General features: G+C 36.4%; 1 protein-coding gene across 9 annotated transcripts in view; it reads left to right on the plus strand.

Annotated features, from left to right (window-relative positions):
• LOC130884855 (fibroblast growth factor 14) overlaps positions 1-25,962 on the plus strand; it is a 989,760-nt gene that overhangs the window by 773,620 nt on the left and 190,178 nt on the right. For all 9 annotated transcript variants that reach the window (XM_057786110.1, XM_057786112.1, XM_057786113.1 and 6 more), the window contains one exon: positions 3,519-3,673. In XM_057786110.1, the coding sequence (XP_057642093.1) occupies positions 3,519-3,673 (155 nt within the window). The remainder of the gene's footprint in view (positions 1-3,518; positions 3,674-25,962) is intronic.

Consider the following 25,962-nt stretch of genomic DNA (forward strand, 5'->3'; position numbering starts at 1 on the left):
TAGGAAGGAGGATTCTGGGGAAGGAAGCAGAGAGCCCAGTGAGTCCTATTGGGCTGAAGGCCCTTGTGGTGTAGCTGAGTAGAGAGGCCTAGTACACAGATGGACATGTGGCTCTGAGACTCTAAGAAGACATCTAAGATGAGAAAACAATGAAAGACTGGTTGACCCTGAACTGGGAAATCACCAAGAAAGCAAAGTCACATTCCAAGCTCAGATAATAGTCAGTAGTTGAAGCCAGTTACAGGAGGATGGTCTAAAAAGTTTGAACAAACCTGCTGTTCTCAAAAGAACTACACTGGTCTCTAGATCCTTCTTCAATAGTCACATCTCTTTCCACCCACATTTAAGGGCTAATGTGATTAGGATGTGTCACTCTCACAATCCAGAATAATCACTCAACCTCAAGGTTTTACCTTAATCATATTTAGAGCGTTAATTACCTCTAAATATGCAACATAATGTAGTCCTAACTTGGTAATTATAATGCTTTGACTCCAGGTTGCCCTATAGCTTGGTTAGAAATATATATAGATAGGTAAATGACCCCATGGTCAAGTCCTTTACATAAAATGGCAGAGTGTATACCTAGCCTCTTATACATCTTGAATAATGAACATGTTACTTATGTGTAATTATAAATATGTAAACTCAAATGCTCTGCAAAGGAGGTGAATTGGATGTGCCATTCCTGAAATTGGGCAGCTAGGGAAAATGCATGTGAGCTACAGTTATCATCTGCAGTTGCCGTACATCAAATGACTGACAATGATGGTTATTGACAACTAAACCAGCGCCCATCTTATATCCTGAATAATATAACTGAGCCCATATATTTTCACCCGTATTCTGGAAGGAAATGCCATCTTCCAGATGAAGAAATTTAGGCTCAGAGAAGTTTTACACATGCCGGAAAATTGATCAAGAATACACACACAGACCTGCTCAAGTGAAGTTTCTTTTCCAAATGACTGAAAAGTGATATTTAAACAAACTTTCTGTATAGACAGAAAGCACTCTCTAGCATTGCTGTTAAATTTTAAATCTGAAATTATAAAAGTTTGGTCAAACTCATCCATTTTTCATCTCTGACCTTCACTCTGCCTTTCTTGAATACAAATAATGACAAACTAAGTCATATACACAGTCTCTCAGTTCAGGTCTACAAAAAAATTGCTCCTGGAATTATGTGCCCCAATCTTTATTGTAATGTGTTCATATGATGAGATTTATGTTTTATTTTTATTGTAATTATGTAATAATTTTAAAGACATAGTTAATTAAGTATAATATGAAATTCTAGGCTCCTAGTTACTCTGTTCCTTTCCCACTAGAATTGCTTTCCTGTCTCTCAGATGAAGAAACCGAATTTAGAGATCTTAGAACCTTTTTATCACAGGGCCAGCAAATGGGGAGCTGTGACAAAGCTTTAAAACACCCTCACTCTAAAACCCTGCAGACCATTTCCCATCCTGCACTGACTTTGTAGGTGTCAAATCCAAAATAGCATCAGATTAGACTTACAGAAGGATGAGTCATTTGTCTACAAATGAAAATGTGATGTGAAAGAAATAAGTAATGTTTCTGCATCAAACCATATTTTCTGACTCAATCAAGTAGTAATCTTCACAGTTAGAGCCTCCTTTTTCTTTTGTGAGATCCGAAGGATATTTTAAAAATGAAATTAGAGATGGAATGATTGTTTAACCATTTACTCCCTAAGGACTGTAGAAAAAATAGCCAGTTTTCAGGTAAGAGCAAAGCCTACAGGAATAAACATGTAGTATCTGAATTCTGTGTGAGAACAGTAAGGTTTTCACTATAACTGAGTATTAGGTCAGGCATCAGGGTGTGTCTGTGTATACGTATGTATTAAACAGTTCAGAGGTGACAATTTACATTTGATTCTAGAGAATTATGTCATATAAGAGAAAGGAAGCAATAATTGGAAGCATTTAAAGAGGTGTTGGGAAGATAGGTCAATCACTAAACTGCTTCTTATATGAGGAACCAAGTTTGGATCCACAGCATTCATGTAAACAGCTAGGCATTGAAGAGAGTGCCTTAAAGTCAGGTCTGAGGAGACAAAGATCTGAGATCCCTGGAGCTTGCTGAATATCCAGTTCAAATCAGTGAGCTCTAGAGTTAATGAGACAGCCTGTCACAAAATATGATATAGATAATAATTGATGATGATAACTGGTATTGACTGCTAGCCTCCACATGTATGTGCATAGACACTTATACAGACATGTGCACACGTACACAGAGAAATGTACATACAAATGATGCTATGATAGATGATGATAGGTAGGTAAGTAGATAGATAGATGATAGATAGATAGATAGATAGATAGATGATAGATAATGTAAAATAATAGATTAATAGATATATAGATGATAGATTGATAGATAAATAGATGATAGAAAACTTATTAAAGGAAAAATACGTTATCCAAGAAGAAATTACTTTCTCAATTTTGTAATAAGCTTAAGGTTAGTTTAAGGAACTTAGAAAATCTTGGAAGCATTGACACAGTGGGCAATATCCGCAACAAAATCAGTCCAGAAGGTTTGTAGAGTTATATAGCCTACACTATGCCCTCTGCACAATCAACATAAATGACCTCACATGGCACATTGATGCATTTTTGAGGGCTTGGCATAAGAACTTCAATCCCATTCTGGTGATAACTTTAGAATCTATGAAGAAATCCATCACATAGACAAATCCATATACAAATTAATTTTAAGCCTGTCCATAAGAAGATGAAGAAATATGTCACTGTCAATCTAAAAATCTTTAGTTTTCTTAGAGCTATCAGTAAACAATCTCCTAAGTTTTTCTTTTACCAAAATCATAGACTTTCTTCCTTTCAATTCTCCTTATTTGTCTGGTTTTCTTTTTAAAAGTCACAAGAATGAACATACCAAAAAGTCTAATATTTATAAGAATCCCAATTTTTAATATGCAAAAAAGCCCTTCATCACCTAATATTAGCTAAAAGTAGAGGAATAATAAAATGTTTGCTTAGTAGTACAGGAGCTTTCTGAATGACAAATTCACATCTCTATGCATTGGCTTACTGCAGTCTTCTTTTTTAATAAAAAATTATATATATGTTGAAATTTTTTTCATAAAATGTATTGTGTTGACTGTTTCCCCTCCTATAAGTCCTTCCAGATTCTCTCATCTTTCTCAACTGTCCAACTCCATGCCCTTTCTTTCTCTTTCTCATTGGACCAAAAATCAAAGAAACTGGCAAGTAAGAACAACAGCAAAAAAAAAAAAAAAAAAAAAACACTAAAAGAATACAGTAATATTATTTTAAGATGCTCTAGGGAAATAAATCAATTATCATTTGAGAATGTTTACTTCTTGTGAATGTCACTTACAAATTACAAAGCTCAATTTGTGTCTATATACAGCAGTTATTGATAAAGAATGATTGAATAATTAATTATTCCAGTCACTACTTACAACTGTCAAAATATCTAACACTTTCATGTATTGTCCACAGGAATGTGACCTGGAATAGCTTAGCTATTCCAGATACACACTGCTCCCCAGAGCTGGAAGAGGGCTATCAGTGCCCCCCAGGATTTAAATGCATGGACCTGGAAGACCTGGGACTTAGCAGGCAAGAGCTGGGCTACAGTGGCTTTAATGAGATAGGTCTGTCTTACTTGTAAAATATATTTTCAGTTTCTATTTTATAATGTTTATGAAATAAAAAGTATAATTGTGTAATATTTCATTAAGTATTAGTAGTAGTATAAAAGAAACAAATGCAAAATTTAATTCTATGCATATATTATCATATATTTTGCTATGTAGGCTGTGATATACAGATTCTTTGTAATGAATTATATATCTATATAGAGTTAATGATCTCATTTTAGGCTATTTTTCATTTGTAATATTTAAAGTATTTGCTGAATGAATAAGATTTAGGGTTGCTGATTCTAAAACAAGATTTGACTTTGTTCCAATAGTAGCTAACCATAGCAACCAAGGTAAGTCTCAAAACATGCAGCATGGGACATCTGTGACTACAGGAGCTGAAAAGTAAAGGAAACAAAAACAGCTAATTAAATACTATGGATATGTCCAGTCTGTGTAAGCCATAGATGGGAAATGCTAATCTACAAACACGAAGTGCTAACATCTCTATTTCTCTTCGTCTTCTCTGTTAAGTGCTGAAATATGCTATTGCTTACATGACAGAATTAGTATCTTCTACTTATTTAGAAGTATATTTTATTATAAATTTTATTATAAATCCATTCCAGGTGCGTTTACTTAATTATTAAAGCCAAAATGGGTTCTACACAAGAATTTTATACTTTGATACTTGTTATTGAAATAATTTTCAGTAATGAATGAGGTTATATTCTTTTGGAAGCCAAGATTTTTTTCTTGATTTTGATGTGTAAAAAAATAATGGGAGATTCCATGGTTACAGAGGGGTGTGCATCAGTCTGTGGAAGCTCCATAATTGTGCAGGATGAACTTCAGGAAAGATCTGTGAAGGTCTTAATTTATTAAGATGTTTAACTAAGTGGCACAGCTTTAACTCTCTGACAGTATAATGCAGAAGTGGCACTGACAAAACACATTGTGGTATGTCTTTTAAGGTCAGTTTTACAAATAATGTCTCCAAATTTCATTCTTATGTTTTAATACGCCCTCAACTTGATTTCTGACATTGTAGTCATATGGAATTTATCGTTCATTTCATTTGACCAAATGATAGAGTTTCCTATTTCACAAAAATCTAGAAGCCAACAATTGTCACTGTATTTAAATTTTATTTCTGCAAGTAATTTTAAGACTGTTATTTATTTTATGAAATTTTCCTTCTTTGACTCTGGGAGTATTGATCATAAAATGGACTCATCTATTCATAAAAGTCATAAATCGTTTATATTAAATACTAATGAGAAGCTCCAGTGATTGCTTTCATTACAAGAGTATTCTGTGCTGGGAACACTGAAGAAGAATGCTTAAAAGAAATCCCACAATAACTCAGAATTGAGTATAATAGAGGGTTATTTACGGGGAACAACAACCTAATCCCACAGCAGGAAGAGGCTGGATGCATGCTTTACATCGGTATATATAGTATATAGTATAAGAGGCCATGCCAAGGTGGCGGGTAACTTAAAGGTTACTGACAGTAGGAATTCCTACAGCAGAACACCTGTGTATCTCACAAAATAAGGACAAGGAATCTTCACACACAAGACTAATGCTTCAGTTCTGATGTATGATGTGGTTGAAATTCTATTATTATGGTAATTTATCTCATAGTACACCTGAAATGAAATATAAGTATAAAATATGGTAAGAATAAATTATCTTGAATCAAATCTTAATAGACTGTAAATTGAACTTTCTTGATGTTGCTGCTAAAAGACTAATCCTCGGATTTCAATGTTGTTAAACTATATTTCATAGTGTTCTATATGATACCAGGTATGAACTTTACAAGAGGAGAGAAAATAGAAATTGATTATATGTCTGTGTTTTTAGTATATGTTTCTATTCCATTTATATAAATACACCAAACTCAAGAGTAATTTGTAAAACATATAATTGAGATTTATATTCCTTTTAGAGAAAGTACCAAAAGGTTATTTTTTCTGCATTCGTCATTATGCCTAGTGTTACCACTGCAATTAATTATTGATTTTTATAAAAGATATATAGGGAAGAAAGAACTAGGATAATCATATCTAAGAATCCAAAACATTTGTGCTTACTTTAATCTGACTATTCTGAATTGGCTAAGAAGTTCCCTTCTCATGGGACAAGGAAAACCCAACATATTTCTGATGAATATAGGCTAAGACTGATCATGAAACACAAGAACAATAGTTTTGAAAACCGCTTAGGAAGAATGAGGTGAAGGTTATCACCCTGTTTGAAATGGGTTGCAAGCACAGGGTTTTTAAAGCAGAAAGTTTGGGTTCTAGATTATCAAATGAGATCACGGACTTATTTAACTGAAGTTAGATGTTCAAGTACTATTCTAAATGTTAAAAAAGAAGATGTTGGTAGACACATGCTGCAGATGTAACTGATGATGGGGAAGCCACTCGCTGCTATTCTGCAGCTGGTCGGGAGTCCCTGTTGAATGGGTTAGAACATACAGCTGCTGGAAGGAGATTTTAGCAGATAATGTACGGCATGTGCAAAGTGGAGATGGGGGAAGGTAATAATATGCTTTTAGTATTATAATATGTATTTGCAGCATCTAGTGGTTTAAAATTAGCATTTTATAGTCATACTTTATATATTTTAAAATACAAATATATATAAGAGAGCATATTTCTTCTCGGTGGCATGAAAGAAGAAAGAGATCATCTATGCCTGCTCCTTTACTTTACCTAGGTCTCCTGCACATTGCATAGTGTTTTCCAAAGTCAGGGCAGAACTTCTCTCAGTTAATCCTCCAAAATTACCCTCACAGACACACCCAGAGATAGGCTTCATTAGTCTCTCCAGGTGTTTCTGAACTCAACCAAGTTGACAATCAAGGTCAACCTTCACACAGGCTTCTCCCTGATCTCTCAAAACTATATCGCGTTTGTCTTCTCTCTTCTGCTGCATTATGATAGATCCCATTTCATTATACCTGTATCCTTCTGCCTCCCACCCTCATTCTCTCCTGTATTGTCTTCTCCATTAGCTATTTAGATTGTTTAGATAGAGGTAGTTCTGGTAAGAACAAATGTTTTCTTCTCCTTAGATTAAAAGAAAGGCCGTGAGTTAATTTTTGGTGTCAGTGTAGCTGGCTTTTATAAAACTTCGTACGATTAGATCCAGATGATGCCAGAAGGAACACAAATTGTGTCAAAGTAATGGATGAGACGAGATTGCATTCATATCATCCTGTGTCCTAGCCACATTTCATTTTAACCTATAGGAAGACACCTGGAGGGGCTAATTAGCTTGCAGCTGTCTGTGATTAGTCTGCAAAGGCTGAGAAGAAAAACACATTCAGAAAGTAGAGAGCACTGGCTGGATGGTTAAGGAAGGACAGGAGCAAGTAGTAGGGAAAATAAGAAATGAGTCTTCGCACAGAGTGTGGGAGAACCCTGGACCCCTGAGAATCTGAGAGGATAGAGAGTCAAGGCAGCAGCAGACTGTGTGCAACATGTGCAAAGAATTATGAATAGCTGTGAATGCAGAGGCTACTCCATTGCATGGTGGGAAAGAGAATATATATGACTCCATGGCCTGCACTGTGCTGAGAGTAAGAAAGAAAAGAATCCCCCTAGGTGGGTTCACAATACCCAAGTCTGTTTGTTACAGCTACAGTTCATCAGCATTCAGACATGTGTTTGACATACATTGTGAAATCAACAAATTTATTAATTTATACATAGTCTTACATGAGGAAGTTTTATGTCTTTTGATAGTTGATCTCTCCCATAGAAAGAAATATTTATTTATTTATTTATTTTGTTGTTAAAAAAATTTCTGCCTCCTCCCCGTTTACATTTTCCTCCCCCTCCTCCCACTCCTCTCCCCCTCCCCCCACTCCATTCCCCCTCCCTCTCGAGACTGAAGAGCAGACCAGATTCCCTGCACTGCCGGAAGTCCACGGTCCTCCCACTTCTATCCAGGTCCAGGATACCATTATAAAACCATGAATGGGTGGAGAGGAAACATTTTGGTGTAGCCAGTAACTGAGGTTTATAGAGAGTTAATCCTTTAAGGAAAAGAATAGCAAATGTAATAATTATTGCAAAATATAGTTAAAAACTGAAATTATACCTAAAATAAATAAAACACCAAATAAAAAGTTGGTAAAGAACAAAATATATCCTATAATATAAGGATTCTATAACCTGATAAGCTATTTAAAATATTCTAGTATTGCGACTGTAGTATTTCTTTTCCTTTTTGCCAAAGAGGAGTCCATTAAAAATTGCTTATTGATATCAGTTTTATTTACTTGCATTAGACTTGAATACTTGTGGCACAATATTAAGTTCTGTATTCATAATTTACTGATCTACCTAACAGTTGTCATACAATCAGAATGCTCAGAATACAGACCAGCAAGAAGGCTCAATAGGTAGCAATGCTTGCTGCAAAGCCTGATGACCTGAGTTTGATTTCCAGAACTCACATGGTGGAAGGAGAGAACTAACTCCCACAAATTGTTCTCTGGCCTCCACACATGTGCCGTGAAACACACACACACACACACAAACACACACTACACACAAATCAATTATTCAATGTAATAAAAGTCTTTAAAAAGAATATTCAAATTAAATTAATGGTGAACCAAATTTTATATAATTATATAGCTTGTAAGTATTTTATCCTTGACAGTAAAATTTGGGCCATCTGGTTATTCTCTTTATTCAATGTACATGTGATCCTCAGCAATAACTCCATCAGTCTATGAGAAAACGGCAGAGCACAAGCTTAGATACTTGAGAAAGCAACGCGTGCTGGTAGGTTTTGATTGTCAACTTTACAATCAAACCTAGAATCAGCTGCAAGAGAGTCTTAGTGACATTTATCTATAAGGTTCTATAAGGTTGAGCTGTTGACATGTCTGTGGGAAATTGTCTCATGTATACGGCTGTGGGAAGACTCAGTCCTCAGTGGACAACATCATTCTCTAAGTTTGGATTCTTAACTACATAAAAAAGGAGAAACTAAAGTGAGAAGTTGGAATTATGTATTCGTTCTCTCTTGGCCTTCACTGTAAATGCTTTAAATTCCTGCTTTGATTTCCATATGGTGAGAGATTGTAACCTAAAGTTATGAGCTAAACTAAACCCTTTCTTCCCTAAATTGTTTTTTATTTCAGTGATTTTTATCACAGCGACAGAAATGAAATCAGGATAGAAAACATCATACCTTGCCACACATAAGTCCTTATCTTAGTTAGGGTTACTATTGCTGTGATGAAACACCAAGACCAAAACAACTAGGGGAGGAAAGGGTTTATTCAGCTTACACTTCCACATCACTGTTCATCATCGAAGCAAGTCAGGACAGGAACACAAGCAGGGCAAGAACCTGAAGGCAGGAGCTTATGCAGAGGCTATGGAGGAGTGCTTTTTACTGATTTGCTCCTCTTAGCTTGCTCATCCTGTTTTCTTATAGGACCCAGGACTACCATCCCCTGGGATGGTACCCCCCTACAGTGGGCTGGACCCTCCCTCATCAATCACTAATTAAGAAAATGCCTTCCAGCCATTTCTTGTGGAGGAATTTTCTTAACTGAGGTTCTCTCATTTCAGATAACTCTAGTTTGTGTAAAGTAGACATAAGACTAATTAGCTCAGCCTTCAAAACATCCACACCAACAGAATTGCAGGAAAGAAATGGCATATGTACATAAACAACATTGCATATAGAACAGTTCCATCTTATTCCTCTTGTACTTGGGGATAATCAGAAGAGCTAATTATCTTCCCTGCAAGATTCCATTATAAAGGCTCAGGTTATGGACTTAACTTATAATTGAGCTGATATTGACAACTGTGGGAAGAGTCTAAGACTCATATATACTTTAATTGTATTATCAAATTCATGTTGTATTGTTCATGTGAGGACCTGAGTACAGATTTGTTGGTAATGTCAACAAATTTTGCTACTAAACTCATAATTTGTTCAGAAAATTTTGAAACTGTGACATTTATCATAGCTAATACAAATAACAAAAATATGTAATAATTATATAGTTAAGTCTTAGAATCTTTGAGGAATTATAGATTTCTTATTTTTATGTCACTGCCTGCTACTCCATTAATTGAAACTTGATTATTTGATATATTAATATAATTAAGAGCAAACTATTTATGTTAATTAAACATAGATAAAACAAAATCATAAAACTTTAGATTCTAAAAATCTATCATAAAGATAATGAGCCATGGTTGCTTTTTATTTATAGAATGGATTTTAGAATCTTTTGGTTTTTCAAGACAGGGTTTCTCTGTATAGCTTTGGATGTCCTGAAACTCATTTGGTAAACCAGGCTGGCCTTGAATTCATAGACATTCATCTGCCTCTGCCTCCTGAGTATTAGGATTAAAGGTGTGCATCACCTCCACCGGGCACAACTTTTTATTTATATATTTATATTTATTTATTTATCATTATTATTTTTTTTTTTTTGGTTTTTTCGAGACAGGGTTTCTCTGTAGCTTTGGAACCTGTCCTGGAACTCCCTTTGTAGACCAGGCTGGCCTCGAACTCACAGAGATCCACCTGCCTCTGCCTCCCGAGTGCTGGGATTAAAGGCGTGCGCCACCAACGCCCGGCATTTATATTTATTTTTATTTTTTATTGAATCTTATTGAGTTCTACATTTTTCTCTACTCCCCTCCCTGCCTCTCCCCTCTCTTTCAATCCTCCCCATGGTCCCAATATACTCAGGAGATCTTGTCTTTTTCTACTTCCCATGTAGATTAGATCTATGTATGCCTCTCAGGGTCCTTATTGTTGTCTAGGTTCTCTGGGATTGTGATTTCTGGGCTGGATTTCTTTGCTTTGTGTTTAAAAACCACCTATGAATGAGTACATGTGACAAATGTCTTTCTGGGTTTGTGTTACCTCATTCAAAATAATGTTTTCTAGCTCCATCCATTTCCCTGAAAAATTCAAGCTGTCATTTTTTCTGCTGTGTAGTACTCCACTGTGTAAATGCACCACATTTTCCTTATCCATTCTTCGATTGAGGGGCATTTAGGTTGTTTCCAGGTTCTGGCTATGACAAACAATGCTGCTATGAACATAGTTGAGCACATGTCCATATGACATGATTGAGCATCCTTTGGCTATATACCCAAAAGTGGTATTGCTGGTTCTTGAGGAAGGTTGTTCCCTAATTTTCTGAGAAATCATCACATTGACATCTAAAAAGGCTTTACCAGCTTGCATTTCCACCAGCAATGCAAAAGTTTTCCCTTTCCCCTACAACCTCTCCAGCATTTATTTTTAATTTTAAGAGGTGTTTTTAAATTATTCCCATACACTCCCTCTTACTAACTACCATATCTGTTCTATTTTTAGTATATCAATATTGAATATCAACTAATTTTAATTTCTAACCTAATGAATATGAGGGGAATTTTTATATATTTCAAGTAACTATTGACGGTATAAGAAATCAAACATTTAAATATATGTGCATTGTAAAATCAATTGATAATTTCCCGTTAACTGCCAGTCCATACAACTGGTTCACTTGCTTCTCAGGAACTTTTGTCTTATTCATATCTCTCTTCAGCATACCAGAGATGCTTGTCTGTTTTGTTTATTTTCCTTTTTCCTAAAATTGGAATATTTCCAAGAAGAAGCCATGGTCTAAATAAGAATTTGGCCCATGCACCAAAAAAAAAATGGTGTAGTATGGAAGATGATAATAATCAAATGGTTGTACCATGCCGTTGATCCATCCTGTCAAATGGTACAAGAGCTTACACTGTGACTAACAAACTAGTGTCCTTGCTCTACACACTGGAATTTTTCAGATGCCCTTTCTTTTAACACTGGCAGAGTACTGTCAAAGTGGAGAAGAAATGTGTCAAGAGATTGTTACTAAGAATACAGTAGAATCAAATAAAAAAGAAAGAGTTATATTAAGAAAAGAAGTTTTGACAGCTTTATTCCGTGTAAAAACAAAAGTAATAATGAGAAATCCTGGGCATCTAACAGAAAAAATGAAGGTGAGCTCTGGAAACCAACTTCTGTCAATAACACACATCCTCCTGAGACAGATTCCAGGAACCAGAATGGACAGATAATGGTCCATTCCTGGTAATTGATGTCTTGAACATAGTAAGCCATCTAGTAGACATAAAAATAGGGTACTTATTCATTCCCAGCCTAACATTTTTCTATGAAGGACCAGAATTTTTTATTGCTAGAAATAATAGCATGCAACAAGCCCTCTACTGTGTAGCATTTTCTGCTACCTAAGGCTTCTATACAGAAAAAAAGCCAAAAAAAAAAATTATTTCAAATAGGATATGTCCCAGAATTTTAAATTTTTCTTCAAAAGAGCAATGCATGGTAGAATGCTATCCTAAACCAAAATCAAATATTAGCAAGGATAAGTTTTGCAGAGTGGATTTTACTTGTATTTTTCTCATTTAATTTTAGTGGGTTATAATTTCAAGAACCTGGGATTTCACATGGGTTTTTCAAATCACATTCACACAGATTTGCTTTACTGCTGGACATTGCTAGCCTGAAGGTAGAATTTAGTCATAGAGTAGACACTGTACTAACAGGAGGGAGAAGCTGGAACCTATCAGAAGTATTCTCATCACACAGAAGTGAGAACTGGAACGAGCAGAAAGAATAGAAGGCAATGACTGTTGTGGGGAAATACAAATAATTTGGTTTTAGGGTCTTTGGTTTTGAATCCGTTTCAAAGACAAACATTAGTCTACAAATCCACAGATGCTAAGAGAATAGAAACCTTCTTTAAAGAACTACTCAGCTAACTAAGGCACATACAGAAAGACCAACATTGCATGTTTTCTCTCATTTGTGAATCCTAGACTTTATGTAGGCACATAAAATCATGAATGCATCTATTACCACATAGTAGAAGCTGAGCTGTCTAGAACACATGGGGGATACAGGATGGGAGAGAATGGACTATAGAGGGATATGAGATGAACACGGACAAAACATATTACATGCTTATATTAAAATGTCCTTATAAATCTCAGCAGTGCATAGAAGGAACATAAACATTGCAAATATGCAGAGGAATTGTCAATCCGATTAACATTTTTTTAAATTTTTATTTATTATATACACAGTATTCTATCTGCATATACATCTGCATGACAGAAGAGGGCACCAGATCTCACTATACGTGGTTGTGAGTCACCATATGGTTGCTGGGAATTGAACTCAGGACCATTGGAAGAGCAGCCAGACATCTGGGTAAAAACCTGAAAGATCAGAGAAGTGGGGGAGAGCCACCAGTGACTTCCTCCCTCTGCTGTTCCTCCATCTCAGAGGGCTGAGATCCTGTCTAAGCACCGCCTTACCACTTCCTGTCCCTTTCTCTACAGTCCTCCAAACCTCTAGAGTTAGCTAGCTCTGCCCTCTGACCACAAGCAAGCTTTATTTGTCAGAACACAATCAAAATACAACACAGCACTCAGATATTTAGTTTTCTTCACGTTTCAGAAAACGAAATACTTTTGAATGAGATGAACTGGATATTCATCCGATGGGGCCTGATCTTGTAAATAAAAGCAATGTTACTGAGGGCTGGAGAGATGGCTCACTCAGCTGGAAGAGCACTTGCTCTTCCAAAGGGTTTGACTTTCACAAGGTAGTTTACTACAGTCTATAACTTCAGTTCTGGGGACCTGATGCCCTTTTCTGTCTTCAATAGGCACCAGGCACACACTTGCTCAAACATGCTTCCAGGCAAGCCACTCACGCATATTTTTTGTTATTATTAACAATTAAAAATGAAGAAATTGCAAGGTTTTGCTGCATGGAGGCTGCTCATTGGTCCTGGCCACGCAGCCACGAAATAATCACACAGAACTGTATTATTTAAATAACTGCTTGGCCCATTAGCTTTAGCTTCTTATTGGCTAACTCTTACTTCTTAGTTTAACCCATCTCCATCTATCTGTGTATCACCACATGTGACTTACTAGCAAAGATTTGGCATGTCTCACTCTGGCAGCTGCTCCATGGTGACTCTCTCTCCACCTTCCTTCTCCCAGCATTCAGTCCATTTTCCCCACGTCCCTAAGTTCTGCCCTATTAACTAGGCCAAGGCAGTTTCTTTATTCATTAACCAGTAAAAGCAACACATAGACAGAAGGATCTACCACACCAAAGTTTATTTTCCTAAATTTCAAACATCAGATTTCAAAGGAAAATAATAATTTGACAGATTTCTTTATACTCAAATTCACATTCTCAGAACCACCTAAGTTCAGCCTTGTCTCCCAATACTTGTATGTTATGTATACACAAATCTTATTTTATGGAATAAATGAATTTTTACAAACAAATGTGTCTTGTTTATTTAATATGCTTTGTTTCAATGCATGAGTAAAACACACACATTTTAGAAATCCTAAAGCATATAACAAGAACACAACGTAAAATGAAACATTCTCAAAATCATAGGTTTCATGTTATTTTTTAAAAAGTGAAGTTAAATGTAGCATAGTCTTTTTACATTATTACATCTTTTAAATTCAGAAGTAATATATTTTCTGAGTATGAATCAAAGAAGGAGATTTTTGTCCTGCCGCAGTGTAATTATGGTCACTTCTAACACCTAGCCTATGGAACCAATACCAAACAAGTAACTGGGTCAAAATACTGAATTTCCTCAATTCCACAGCATCTCCAGACTGAGTTAGCTTGTCTGAGGCTCCTCAAGTCATCCCGTGGATCCTCATATATGCAGGTTATCCACATCAAACACTATTATTTATAGCAAAATAATATTTTTAATATTTTCTGTTTACATAATATAACTACTGGAAATAAATTTCATAATCATGAAAAATTATAAATATTAGGTGAAACACTTTCAGTCTATAATAGAAAACAATTTGACATCCCCTCAAAAAATTTTACCTTGGTTGATATTGACAATGTCCTAAGGGAGCCTAAGTGGAGGAAATGCCTTGAATAGTTGTGTGTCAATAAAATATTCACAAATGTCTATGAAAATTAAAGCTAAATATTCAAGGTACTTTTAGCTTAGTTTATTTAAAAGATGAAGCAACATTTAAAGTTCCAAGATGCCATAAAAACATTATATTTAGCATCCAAAATTAACTTAATTGTGTGCATCTAACTATGAAGCAATTTTTCCCTATCCATTTTATGAAATATACAGGAAGACATCATTTTAAAATCACTCACTTAATCCGTTTAAGATATTAAAAAAACAGGAAATTGTAGTGTGAACACATTTTCCCTCTTGCAATATATGCAAAACATTTTTTTTTTTTTTTTTTTTTTTTGGTTTTTCGAGACAGGGTTTCTCAGTGGTTTTGGAGCCTGTCCTGGCACTAGCTCTTGTAGACCAGGCTGGTCTCGAACTCACAGAGATCCGCCTGCCTCTGCCTCCCAAGTGCTGGGATTAGAGGCGTGCGCCAACACCGCCCGGCTTATGCAAAACATTTTAAAAAGAGTGTCAAGGGCAGAGGTATTAACTAGTATTTTTTTTTTACTGGAAATCACAGAACTGATAGATTGCTAATGGTTTCATCCAAGAAAAATTTGGTGTTTGAATTTATAAAATGCGAACATGTTTCTTTACTGGGCCGCAGGTAATATTTTCATCACTGATAGAAGTCATGGAAGGTAAATATGAAAATGAAATATTATTTTAAAACATGGGCATAAATATGCAATTTTGAGAAATCACCCATATTTCTGTCAAGCTAAATAGCCAGTGTCAGTATTGCCTGCGGATAGAGAATAAATCTAGAAGGTTTTGCTGAACAGAATGTTTCTCTTGAAGATTTAAATAAAATGTCTGAGTACCTCTTTTTGGCTCCTAAAGATAATGAATGCAGATCAATTAGATTAAGGTTCTTTGAATTTAGAGAATTTAACCTGCTTTCCAATCGATATGGCAAACATGACTGCTTACTGGTCTGTAAGAGACAAAGAGGAGGAGCATATTTTATTTTTACTGGAAGAGCACTGTCTTGCAGATCATTTGCACTTTAAGAATCACTTTCCGTACATGGTCGCTGACCCACCCAACCCCCCAACTAGACAGTTCCATTCATTCCTTTTTGGGAGTGGCAAAGCAGCTGTGATGTGGGTGTTGGGCAAACTCAGCTGTGCGTTTATTCATACACACAGCATAGCATGGAAAAAAGGGAGAAGGAAAGCAGAAGCCTGATTCCACCCTCACTGATTTCATGGGAGATTTGGGGACTTGAAACAGACCAGGAGCATGTTAAATAAGAAGAAAAGCAGGATGGGCATCTGACTCTGAGTATTCACCAGGGAAGGGTTCTTCCAATTTCCCTTCGGATGTAACATCTCATTTTTCTGTTTATGCTGCCCTGTCTCTTTACCTATTATGTAAAATATACCACCATTAGGTCCGTTGTTATTAATTGATGTTAATAACTATAGTTGGTAATTCATTGCCAATAATATCAATTTTAAGAGTAAGTTAATCTTAGATGTTTTAGTTCATGCTTGCGAGTGGTATGCGCTTTCAAATTAGAAGTATTAAATTTTTATCTTAAATTAATATAGAAATTCCTTTCACTTTTTACATATAAATCTATCCAGCTAAGACTTTCACTCAGGAAAGATTTCCATGTTTTCTAAAGGATACAGTATAATATATCCTGTTGAAATTATATAAATTCTACAAGACTCTCTCTCTTAGCAATGTTATCAATAGTCTGTCTCTCCATTCATCCATCTACCCATCCATCCATCCATGCATCCATCCAATAGTCTTTCATAAACATCTTCAAAAAGAGAGTAATTCAGATTGGAACAGATTGGCCAACCTTTGGCCATTTCCACTTTTTTCAAATTTGCACAGAATCTGAACTCTTTATTCAGGATCATGTTATGATTTGACATTTTTTTCTTTCCCAAAGTCAAAGCCACAATGTCTTCTTGCTAGTTTAATAATTGTGTGAATCAATCTCTTATTATTTTCAAGTTTTTGAAAATTTTATAATTTATTTAATGGTGATGAAGTAATTTAAACAAATACATTAGAGAAATTATAATGGTTTTGTATTAAATTTCAATCTTCAAAATGCTATTTTTCCCTTTTCATTTGTAAGGTTTTTCTTCCAGTTAGCAAAGTCTATCCTTGGGGCTTTGATGAGGTAACTTTGATGTAGCATTAGTATTGCATCCCCTAACATTGTCCTTCAGACATCTATGGGAAGTTTGCATCCTAATGAAAGCTGTGTTTATGACCCTTCCTTCAGGATCCTGCTTGCTACCTTTGTGTTTGTTGGGTTAGAGAGAACAGAGACCTCAGTGGTCCCCTGGTTTCTGGAGTCAGGGCTGGCAATGAGAGGAACTATCATGCAATAAGGTAGCATGCTTGAGTTTTACAGGAGAATGGAATATTTGAAGTGATAGAACTACACAAGCTGTAAGATGCAGACACCATCTGTCACAGAGAAAACACATTAGCAAAAGCCACCTGTTCTTACATTGTCTTGCCCTTGCCCAAAAATTTCATTTTTTCTCTCATGTTTGCTTACTCTTTCTGCGTCCTGAAGCTATCTAGTGACGAATGGGACTTTTCTTTGGCACACTCCATATATTAATATTTTGTCTTCTGTTGGGTTTGTGACTTTATTTCATTAACAGTATGTGAGAACGTATTTCTTAACTAATTTTTGGTCAGTTTCCTTCTAGGCCAATCAATTAGGTAAGAAAATTTTTAATTTTCTTTCAACAATAATTTATTATGGACACATTTTATTATGTGTTGAAAATTTGTTCACACTCATCAAAAATAGGCAAATATTGTTGCTTTCAAGTAGTGTAGTTCTCTGGAAACTCCTTAACGGGTTCTGCATTTCCCAGGAGATTCTAAATCCAGAAAAATTTGCAATAAAGGTTAGCCAGGAATTCTTCCTTTAATTAAAAGTGTGGTGACTGTGGAGGAGCAAGCCGGGAGAGTCTCTGGAGAAAGAATGTGCAAAGCAAAGAAAACATCTAGTGCCAAGGTTCTGATTTAGAAAGCATGTTCGATACTCTGCTCTAATACAAATGAAACAAGGAAGGAAAAGCAGAACGTGAAGTCAGAAAGGCAGCAAGTGACCCATCAAGAAGAGCCTGGCAGGTTAGTGTAGGGCCTGGCCTTGTCTTATAGATAAGTTGGGATGGAACAGGAGCCATTCCCAATGGAGGGGAGAAAACACTGGTCAGAATCCGCCAGTGTGCCAGACAAAGAACACTCTCAACAAAAATGATAACTGAAGCCACCAAGTAGAAGATTCCATCAGTATCCTACTGTGAGAGGAATAATGGTGGTTCAGACCTAAGGGTGAGGGAGAAGCCTCAGAGGAAGAACTATGAATGGCTGTGCCTGCTCCTTGTGAGAGATTTACTGATAAATAGAGATAGTCTCTGTGTGTGTGTGTGTGTGTGTATGTGAAGAGAAGACATATCCCAAGTGTTTGTCCTGAATGATTTGAATGTTCAAGTTACTGGTTGTTCCCTGAAGAACATGAGGAGAAAATGTTAAGTTAAAGCAGCATATTTATATTTGAAATTATTATGATGATTTTTCTCATTGACTTTTTAATTTTTAATTAAAATATAATTACATCATTTCCCCCACTCCTTCCCATATACCCTTTCTTTCAAACCCATGACCTTTTTTTCTTTGTCATTTCAAAATATATAAATATTATCGGCTCAGTATATATAAAGTTATTTATATGTATAAGATTTCAAGGCTTATTTTTAAAATTCAGCATTGAATAATGAAAGGGACACATATTTTAATCTTTGAAAGTTACTTACTTTGGTGCAGCAATGGGTCAGTGACACTTTGTCAAAAATACAAAGCCTGCAACAGCTGAGAAAAGTATATTTCCTACAAAAATGAAGTGTTCAAATTTGCCAAAGCTTCAATTCCAAATTCTACTTAAACTGAGTGGTCAGCTGAAGTGGCCAATGAATGTTGTGATCAGCTGTAGTTAACTCCTGAAGGCCTCACTCCATCTTTGTGATCATAGCTGTGAGCTCAAAATATTTGCAGTGGTTTTTCTAAATCTTCCTGTTCCAGTAATAAAAAAAATCTCTCATATTTCCTGGTCTAGAATAACAAGTTGCGGGCTTGAGGGTCCTTCTGAATATGTGAATTCCGTGACTTTGTTTTATTTTAGTACTTTTGAATTTTGTGTGTAAAAGCAGCTGTGTGTGTGTGTGTGTGTGTGTGTGTGTGTGAATGCCTGTTTGTCTGCAGATGTATTATTGTCACTACTTTATTTATGTTAACATTCTTTCAATAAGAAATAAAACTTTTTGGGCAAGGTTTGTAGAGCCTTGAAATGAGATTAACTATAACTCTTATTGAAAAAATAACTTATTATTTCATGTCTTGAATCTTGCCATTAGTTAAGAAACCAAAATGTTATCCATAAAAACTAATGATCGATCCCATGTTTAAAGTGTCTCTTTTTTTAACATTGCAAGAAATCTTTTTTTTTTTTTTTTTTTTTTTGGTTTTTCGAGACAGGGTTTCTCTGTGGTTTTGGAGCCTGCCCTGGAACTAGCTCTTGTAGACCAGGCTGGTCTCGAACTCACAGAGATCCACCTGCCTCTGCCTCCCGAGTGCTGGGATTAAAGGTGTGCGCCACCACCACCCGGCTTGCAAGAAATCTTAAATGGGTCTTTATATTACATTAAGTTGTAAATATTGCATTGCATTGTTATTTTAGATCTATGGTGGGAATTCATCTTTGGGTTAAGGGTTTATGTGGAATATAATTTCTGTGGTTAGGCTTGTCTGTAACTTACAGCAAGTCAATGGAGTGATTTTTGTGGAAAAGGAAGCTATGTTGTGGAAAGTCATTGTGTATTTTGACTTGCTGTCTTTCCCAGAACTATTCATTCAGACCCTTGTATTTATAGGAGCTTTGAAAAAAAACAGTATACTGGTTTTTATACTCCTTTGAAAATAACAGTATACTTCTCCTCCCCCAACTGACATTTCTATGAGGATCAAACACTGGAGAGACTGAGTCAAGGCCATAACCTACTTCGTCTATCAGTCTATGCAGTAGTCTGGACTCACTGACCTGGACAGTCTAGATGCCTGAGCTCAGCCCGAGAAACACAACTTGTGTGACAGTTGACCCCCATAAACTCATCTTGTGTGGCAGTACGCCATTCTCTGGAATACTTTCCAAGTCTCTGTGGTGTTGCTCTTTCCAGCTGCTGGGTCAGAGAAAGTCATTTCTGTATATGAGTCTGAAATTGTTCACTTCAGGAAGACGTTTGTCTCAAGGCTACCTCTATATAGGAACTGCCGAAAAATATATAACACCAACCTGAGCTGGGCAGTCATATGCCAAGGAATAAGGGATAAACAAGTCTTGGGGGGATGTACAAGCAAATGTCTGTCAGAGATTTACATTTTTAAGACATGACAACCTAAGTTAAAATGTGTTCAAAAATAGCATTTTATTATAATCACAGCCAACTTTACCTTTGTAAAGTATGTTCTTTATTTCCTATTCCACTTCTCAAGTAACTGTACGTGTACCACAGAACATGATACAATAATCAGAATTCTTGTTGTTGCTACTGAATTCCCAGAAGTTCTATCCAAAAACTAAACAACAATTAGTTTTGAACTTTATATTGTTTTGGTTTTGACTTGTCTAACAGATTGATGAAAGAAAAATCTTGCTGTTTTTAGGTTTTAAATCTTAAGAGTTGATTAAAATTCAGAAGATACCTAAAATCTGTTCCACGGCCTTTTTAGTAATCTGACAAACACAGAAAGAGTAGGGGGCAGATAAATGCTCCCTCAGCACGAACAGTAAATAACTGGTCCAAATGCACAAAGAGGAATTTGCCCCCCCCTCCTTTTGCCTTCCATTGGCCTAGTCTGTCTACTTTTAAAAGCAGAATTTTGCTTTCCCAAAATGTACCAGACAGGAATTTGTTCAAATTCCTCAAAACCAAGCCAGGAAAAGTTCAGAAGTTTCAGGCATGCATGGCAGAGTGGGAAGGGCATGTCTGTGGAAGCAAGCATGAATCATTGCAACACAGCTGCAGGACTGTTCTTCTGGGCCAACTTAAGGAATGGCTCAGCTTTAGTGAGCCATAGTACCCTCGTTTTAAAATAAGAGACTGGTGAGAACAAACTTCTGTGGTGTTGATACAGTACCAAAGCATAGAAAACACCTGCATTTTATAGCATGGTTCTTCTCTTGGTATTCTTCAGAAAGTACTAGGGAGCTCAGACTCACTGCCAGGAACTGTCCTGGTTGATACTATTGAATGGAACCCAAACTATTGGTTTTCTATCCTGAGGTATAGGTTGGTTAATTGTTTTCCATGATACGTTCATGAACCTCTGTAATGATTCAAGACAAAAACTGAGGCAATTCCCCAGCTATATAGTCTAAGCAAGGATAACCCTAAACAAACTGCTCCTCATATGTCAAATATCTTATGAAAGAGCTCTCCCACAATATGCACAGAAAAGATAAAATATTCCTGTGTCACTTAAAACCTTACTAATTTGTGCTGGGTATTTGATATGTGTCCATATAGCAGTAGCAAACACACCGAAGGTTAAGAGAACTGGGAGCTGCACCTGTCACAGTAGGAACTTATTTGTATTGCTAAATATCCATTAGTATGTAGAAGGAAGGAAATGACCAAACAATAGGTTTGCACAATCATTTGGCTCTATTTCCTTAGAAAGAGATGAAAGCTGAAGTAATCTCCTTGTTAATTTCATTGAATGAATTTGTTATGCTAGCTCATTAGAACCACACTGTCAGTATATCAGAAATTAATATTAGTATTCTTACCCTTTAAACCACTGCAAAAAATTTCTTGTATGTTTAAACAGTGGTGGTTCAACTCAAGCAACTGATTTAAAACTGATTTGTAAGGCACACATACACAGTATTTGTGAATAACCTACATTGATTGGTGAGGAATAATGATTAGATGTACCTGATGAATAACTATTTAAATAAAAGATCATTTAAAGCTTTAAGTAAAGTTGTCATGTACCAGACATTTCTCTCTGTGTTGAACTTAACTAGTGTGATTTTTATGGTATTCTGTTGTCCTCTTGAGAAGTCATAACTAGTTCATGTCATCTCAAGAGCCATTCTGCAAAATCCTGACGGTTGTTTGGGATCCCCACTCCAAACACATGATAAGAAGGTGACTTTGTTGGCCAGATTATCTCAGGTGTGGTACAAAAATCTTGCTCACATGCCTAATGACAGCATAGGAAGACACTTCATTCTAAGAAGAGGTAAGACAACAGTTGTCCAGAGCTCTTTGGCTCAGATTTTATTTGCCATGATATAATATGATAGGCACTTGAACCGAATTCTGTGAATGAGTTTTCACTCTTTTTCATTCCTTTTATATCTCACCAATTATTTATATATAAACACATATATATAGTGTTGCTAAATAGTTTGTTTTAAAAATGTAGAAGAAACACAAATAGATATTGAGGTACACAGAGTAAAAGTTATTAGTAGAAAGAAACAACAAATGTCTTTCTAAAGCTTCTAGCGCTGCATCTTGGGGTCAGCCAGCACAATCTTATCACAGTTGAGCCTCGATGCTACTGAGGCCTTTTTCAGTTTCTATGTTGTTGCTATTCCTAGCATTGTGGCCATGCTGACTAGACTAAGTGTGAGCAACGGCCATACCTTTACACACTTTTTCTTAAAACTTTAAGTTTAATCAAAGGTGTTCAAATATCCAGTCCTAATTTTTGAGTTGCAATGAAATTCTTACATGGTAGCTATCATGTTCTGGCTTCTTTGTCTAGGTTTCTTTTAACTGGTTCCTAATAAACCTTTTAAAATTTGGTGGCAAAGCTAAAGTATTACAGGTAATTGTGCTGCTTGCCCTTTGATAAAACATAGATGTTTCTAATTAATAGTGGTTTAATAGTGATTTAGTGCTATGGTGGGAGCAAGCAAGTATCATGATTGCCCTGGAGAATCTACGAGACCTCCAAGGCCAGCATGGTGGCCTGGTTGATCCAACATCATATGGATATGAAATCATGGACACGTAGAATGTTAGAGAAGGGAACAGAACATGAGTTGTGGTAAGTGTGAGTTCATTAAATCAAATAGTAGAAAATAAATCCCAAGAAGCCCTTTTGATCTGAAATGATTGCTCCTCAAAGGCAGACAGAGGGGTGCCTAGAAGTATTACTCTGTACCCCAAGGAAATTCTCCGTCTATCTGGAAAGTACCCAGTCACTAAAGGCAGTAAGTATTTGCATTGGCATGTAGCTTTGACATACCTGGAATGGTTTTAATTTAATACCCAAACCTCCCTGCCAATGTCAGCATCCAGCCATGTCAACAGTTCTTTTCCATGTGTGAATAAAACCACTAAAGATCTCACTTCTTTATGGAGGGATTTTTCTCCTCATTATGGGGACGTTTAGTCAGCTTCTAAGTCAAAAGAAATATTTTTCAACCAATAAATTGTATTGCCTATAAGATTTTTAACTTAAGAAAATATAAATAAACATACGCATTCATTTTTTCTATATACTCTGATTTTACTGAAAGTTTTAGTGCTGTAGACTGAGAAGTTTCAGGTGACTTATTTATTTCAGCAGTGAGACACAGTTGTGCCACCTTCACAAAACCAAGTGTGAGAAACATTAGTATGTTTTATAAGTGTATGTGTGTGTTCCAGAGCCTTCATGAGTATACCACATGAGTGCAAGTACCCATGAAGGCCAGAGGAGGGTGTTGGTCTGCTAGAACTGGAGTTACAGGCAGTTGTGAGCCACCGTGTCGATGCTTGGAATCAATTCCAGGTCCTCTGGAGGTGCAGAAAATGCTCCTAACTACTGAGTCATACATATCCTTATCACCTCTAAATACATTTTTAAGTACTCATGATGAACTAAAACCTTTTGTGTTTGTTTCACATTCAAGAATAATAAATTAAAAAATATCTTGTTTTGCTTCAGCTTGCGCTTTGCTATTTTGAGGGCCATGTGACAATTTTCAAGCTGAGTGCATAGTACTTGGTAGTTGGGTATGCAGAACAGTTGTGTTAATGATAATTACCATTATGAGGTTATATCAGTCTATTATAGGTTACATCACAGGGAAAGTACTTGAGGTAATTTTGTGCAGGATACACGTTAGTGAAATTAAACATGATTTCAAGAAGGTTCATGAAGGTTTTCCTTGTTAGGATAAATTATTCATTAGAAGAAATTCAAAAGATGACATCATTCCAAATAATCTCATTTTAGCTGATATATTCTTCAATAAATTTCTGCAATTTAGGATGGCCCTTCTTGCCTTCTTAACTCTATGTTAATGTTCTCATTTCCTGAAAGTGAATACATTCAGAATTAGGTGGAAAGCTTTATTGTCTTCAGTAAAAATGTCAGCCTTAAAAATACATGTCTTGCCCTCCAGGCATGGTAGTATATGTCTGTAATATGAGCACTCGGACAAGAGGATCAAGAGTTTGGAGCAAGCCCGAACTATACGAGACACTGTCTCACAAAGAACAAAAATAAACAAAAGGGGACAGACACAGTACTCTTTTACAATGGTCTTACAAAAGAATTTGTCATTATCAGGGAATCTATTAATCTGAGTATGTCTTGTAAACTCATGTGAGGAAATAAATGTTGAATTCTGAGAGATGTTGACCAAGCCTAAAATCCCCAGAACTTCAGTAAATGCTGTACATGGCAGTGTGTGTCTGTAACCCCAGTACTGTAAGTAGGCAGAGACAGGTGGACTTCAGAGATCCCTGGCCTGAAGAATGATTATTAAAAGCTCCGAGAGAGAAACTAGGGTTCAACCTGAACACCAGGAAAGCAAAGCAGCCAGCCCCTGGCTCTTACCTCAACCTCAGCCTCAAAATGGCGATCCTGCCTCCAGGAATCTCAGAATGAGACTGTGTCTGCTGAGAACTGTTTTCTTCCATTTTATAATACTCTCTAGTTCTGGCATTAAAGGTGTGCACCACTGAGATTAAAGGCATGCACCGCCCAATTTCTTTCTACGGCAGTTAGTGTGGCTACCAGGATTATATGTGTGAGTTACCACTGCCTGACTATAAGGCTGACCAGTATGCCTGTTTTACTCTCCTAATTCCCAGAGTTCAAATCCTCAGCACCCCTGTAAAAGCCAGGTGTGGTCTGGCATGCCTATGACTCCAGTGTTAAAGGAGCAGAGATAGGTGGATCCTCTGAGTTCCTTTGCCAGCCAACCTAGGCAAAGTGGTGAGATTCTGGTTAACAATCACATGTCTCAAAGAGCCAGGCAATGTGATGACAGCTGAAGAAATCAGGCATCTTCATCTAGCCTTTGTTTGAGTGCACAATGGTGCACACATATACCACCTAAACATATAACACCACACACACACACACACACACACACACACACACCTACTAACCCTAGAGAGGGAACCCACGACAGACAAAATAATGATTAGAATAAAAACCAATTTGATGAACCAGTGGGTTTTTGGTGGGGTTATTAACAAGAGCCAGAAGTGTGAATGAAAAGTGACTTGCAGGAGCACAGATGACTCAAAATCAGTTGCATCATCAAAAGCCCACCGAGCACAGGGCAAGTCATACCCTTAGAGCTCTCTACACAATACGAAGGCAGCTTGACTGGTTCAACTTGTCTGAGGAATCTCTTCTTGACAGCAGGGATGGTCAGAGTCCCCTTCCCCAGAAGTTGTTTACTTCTTCTATAAGTTGTGTAGAGGCCCTGTAGAATCTTCCATATCCTGCTTTCTCAGAAATGTAATATCTTGTTTACCTCCTAATTCTCCAGAGCCTCCAACAATCTCCTTGAGGGATTATTTCAATGCAGAGGAACCTACTATACAACACACACACACACACACAAATGAAAAATTAACAGAAAGCAATGCACACAATCCTAAAAATAATCAAAACAGAAGGTAATATACCCATATTCAGGCTATAAAATCATGCTGCACTAAATCCTAATGCAGAGACACCCAATCGACAGTTCCAAGGTCAGTATTTACTGTCTACATGTAGATTTGGGCTCTTCTTTTATGATGAACGCAAATCACAGGTAGAAGTGATCAAAAAAGAATGAATGGAATTGAAGACAATGAACCAAGCGTGATTACTATAATAACTTAATTTGTGTCTGGAGAATTTGAAGTACCAGAATATTTTTGGAACAGGCTTTATTATTTTTCACAATAGAATGCAT

The sequence above is a fragment of the Chionomys nivalis genome, chromosome 12 (genome assembly GCF_950005125.1).
Source record: "Chionomys nivalis chromosome 12, mChiNiv1.1, whole genome shotgun sequence".
Taxonomy (NCBI): domain Eukaryota; kingdom Metazoa; phylum Chordata; class Mammalia; order Rodentia; family Cricetidae; genus Chionomys; species Chionomys nivalis.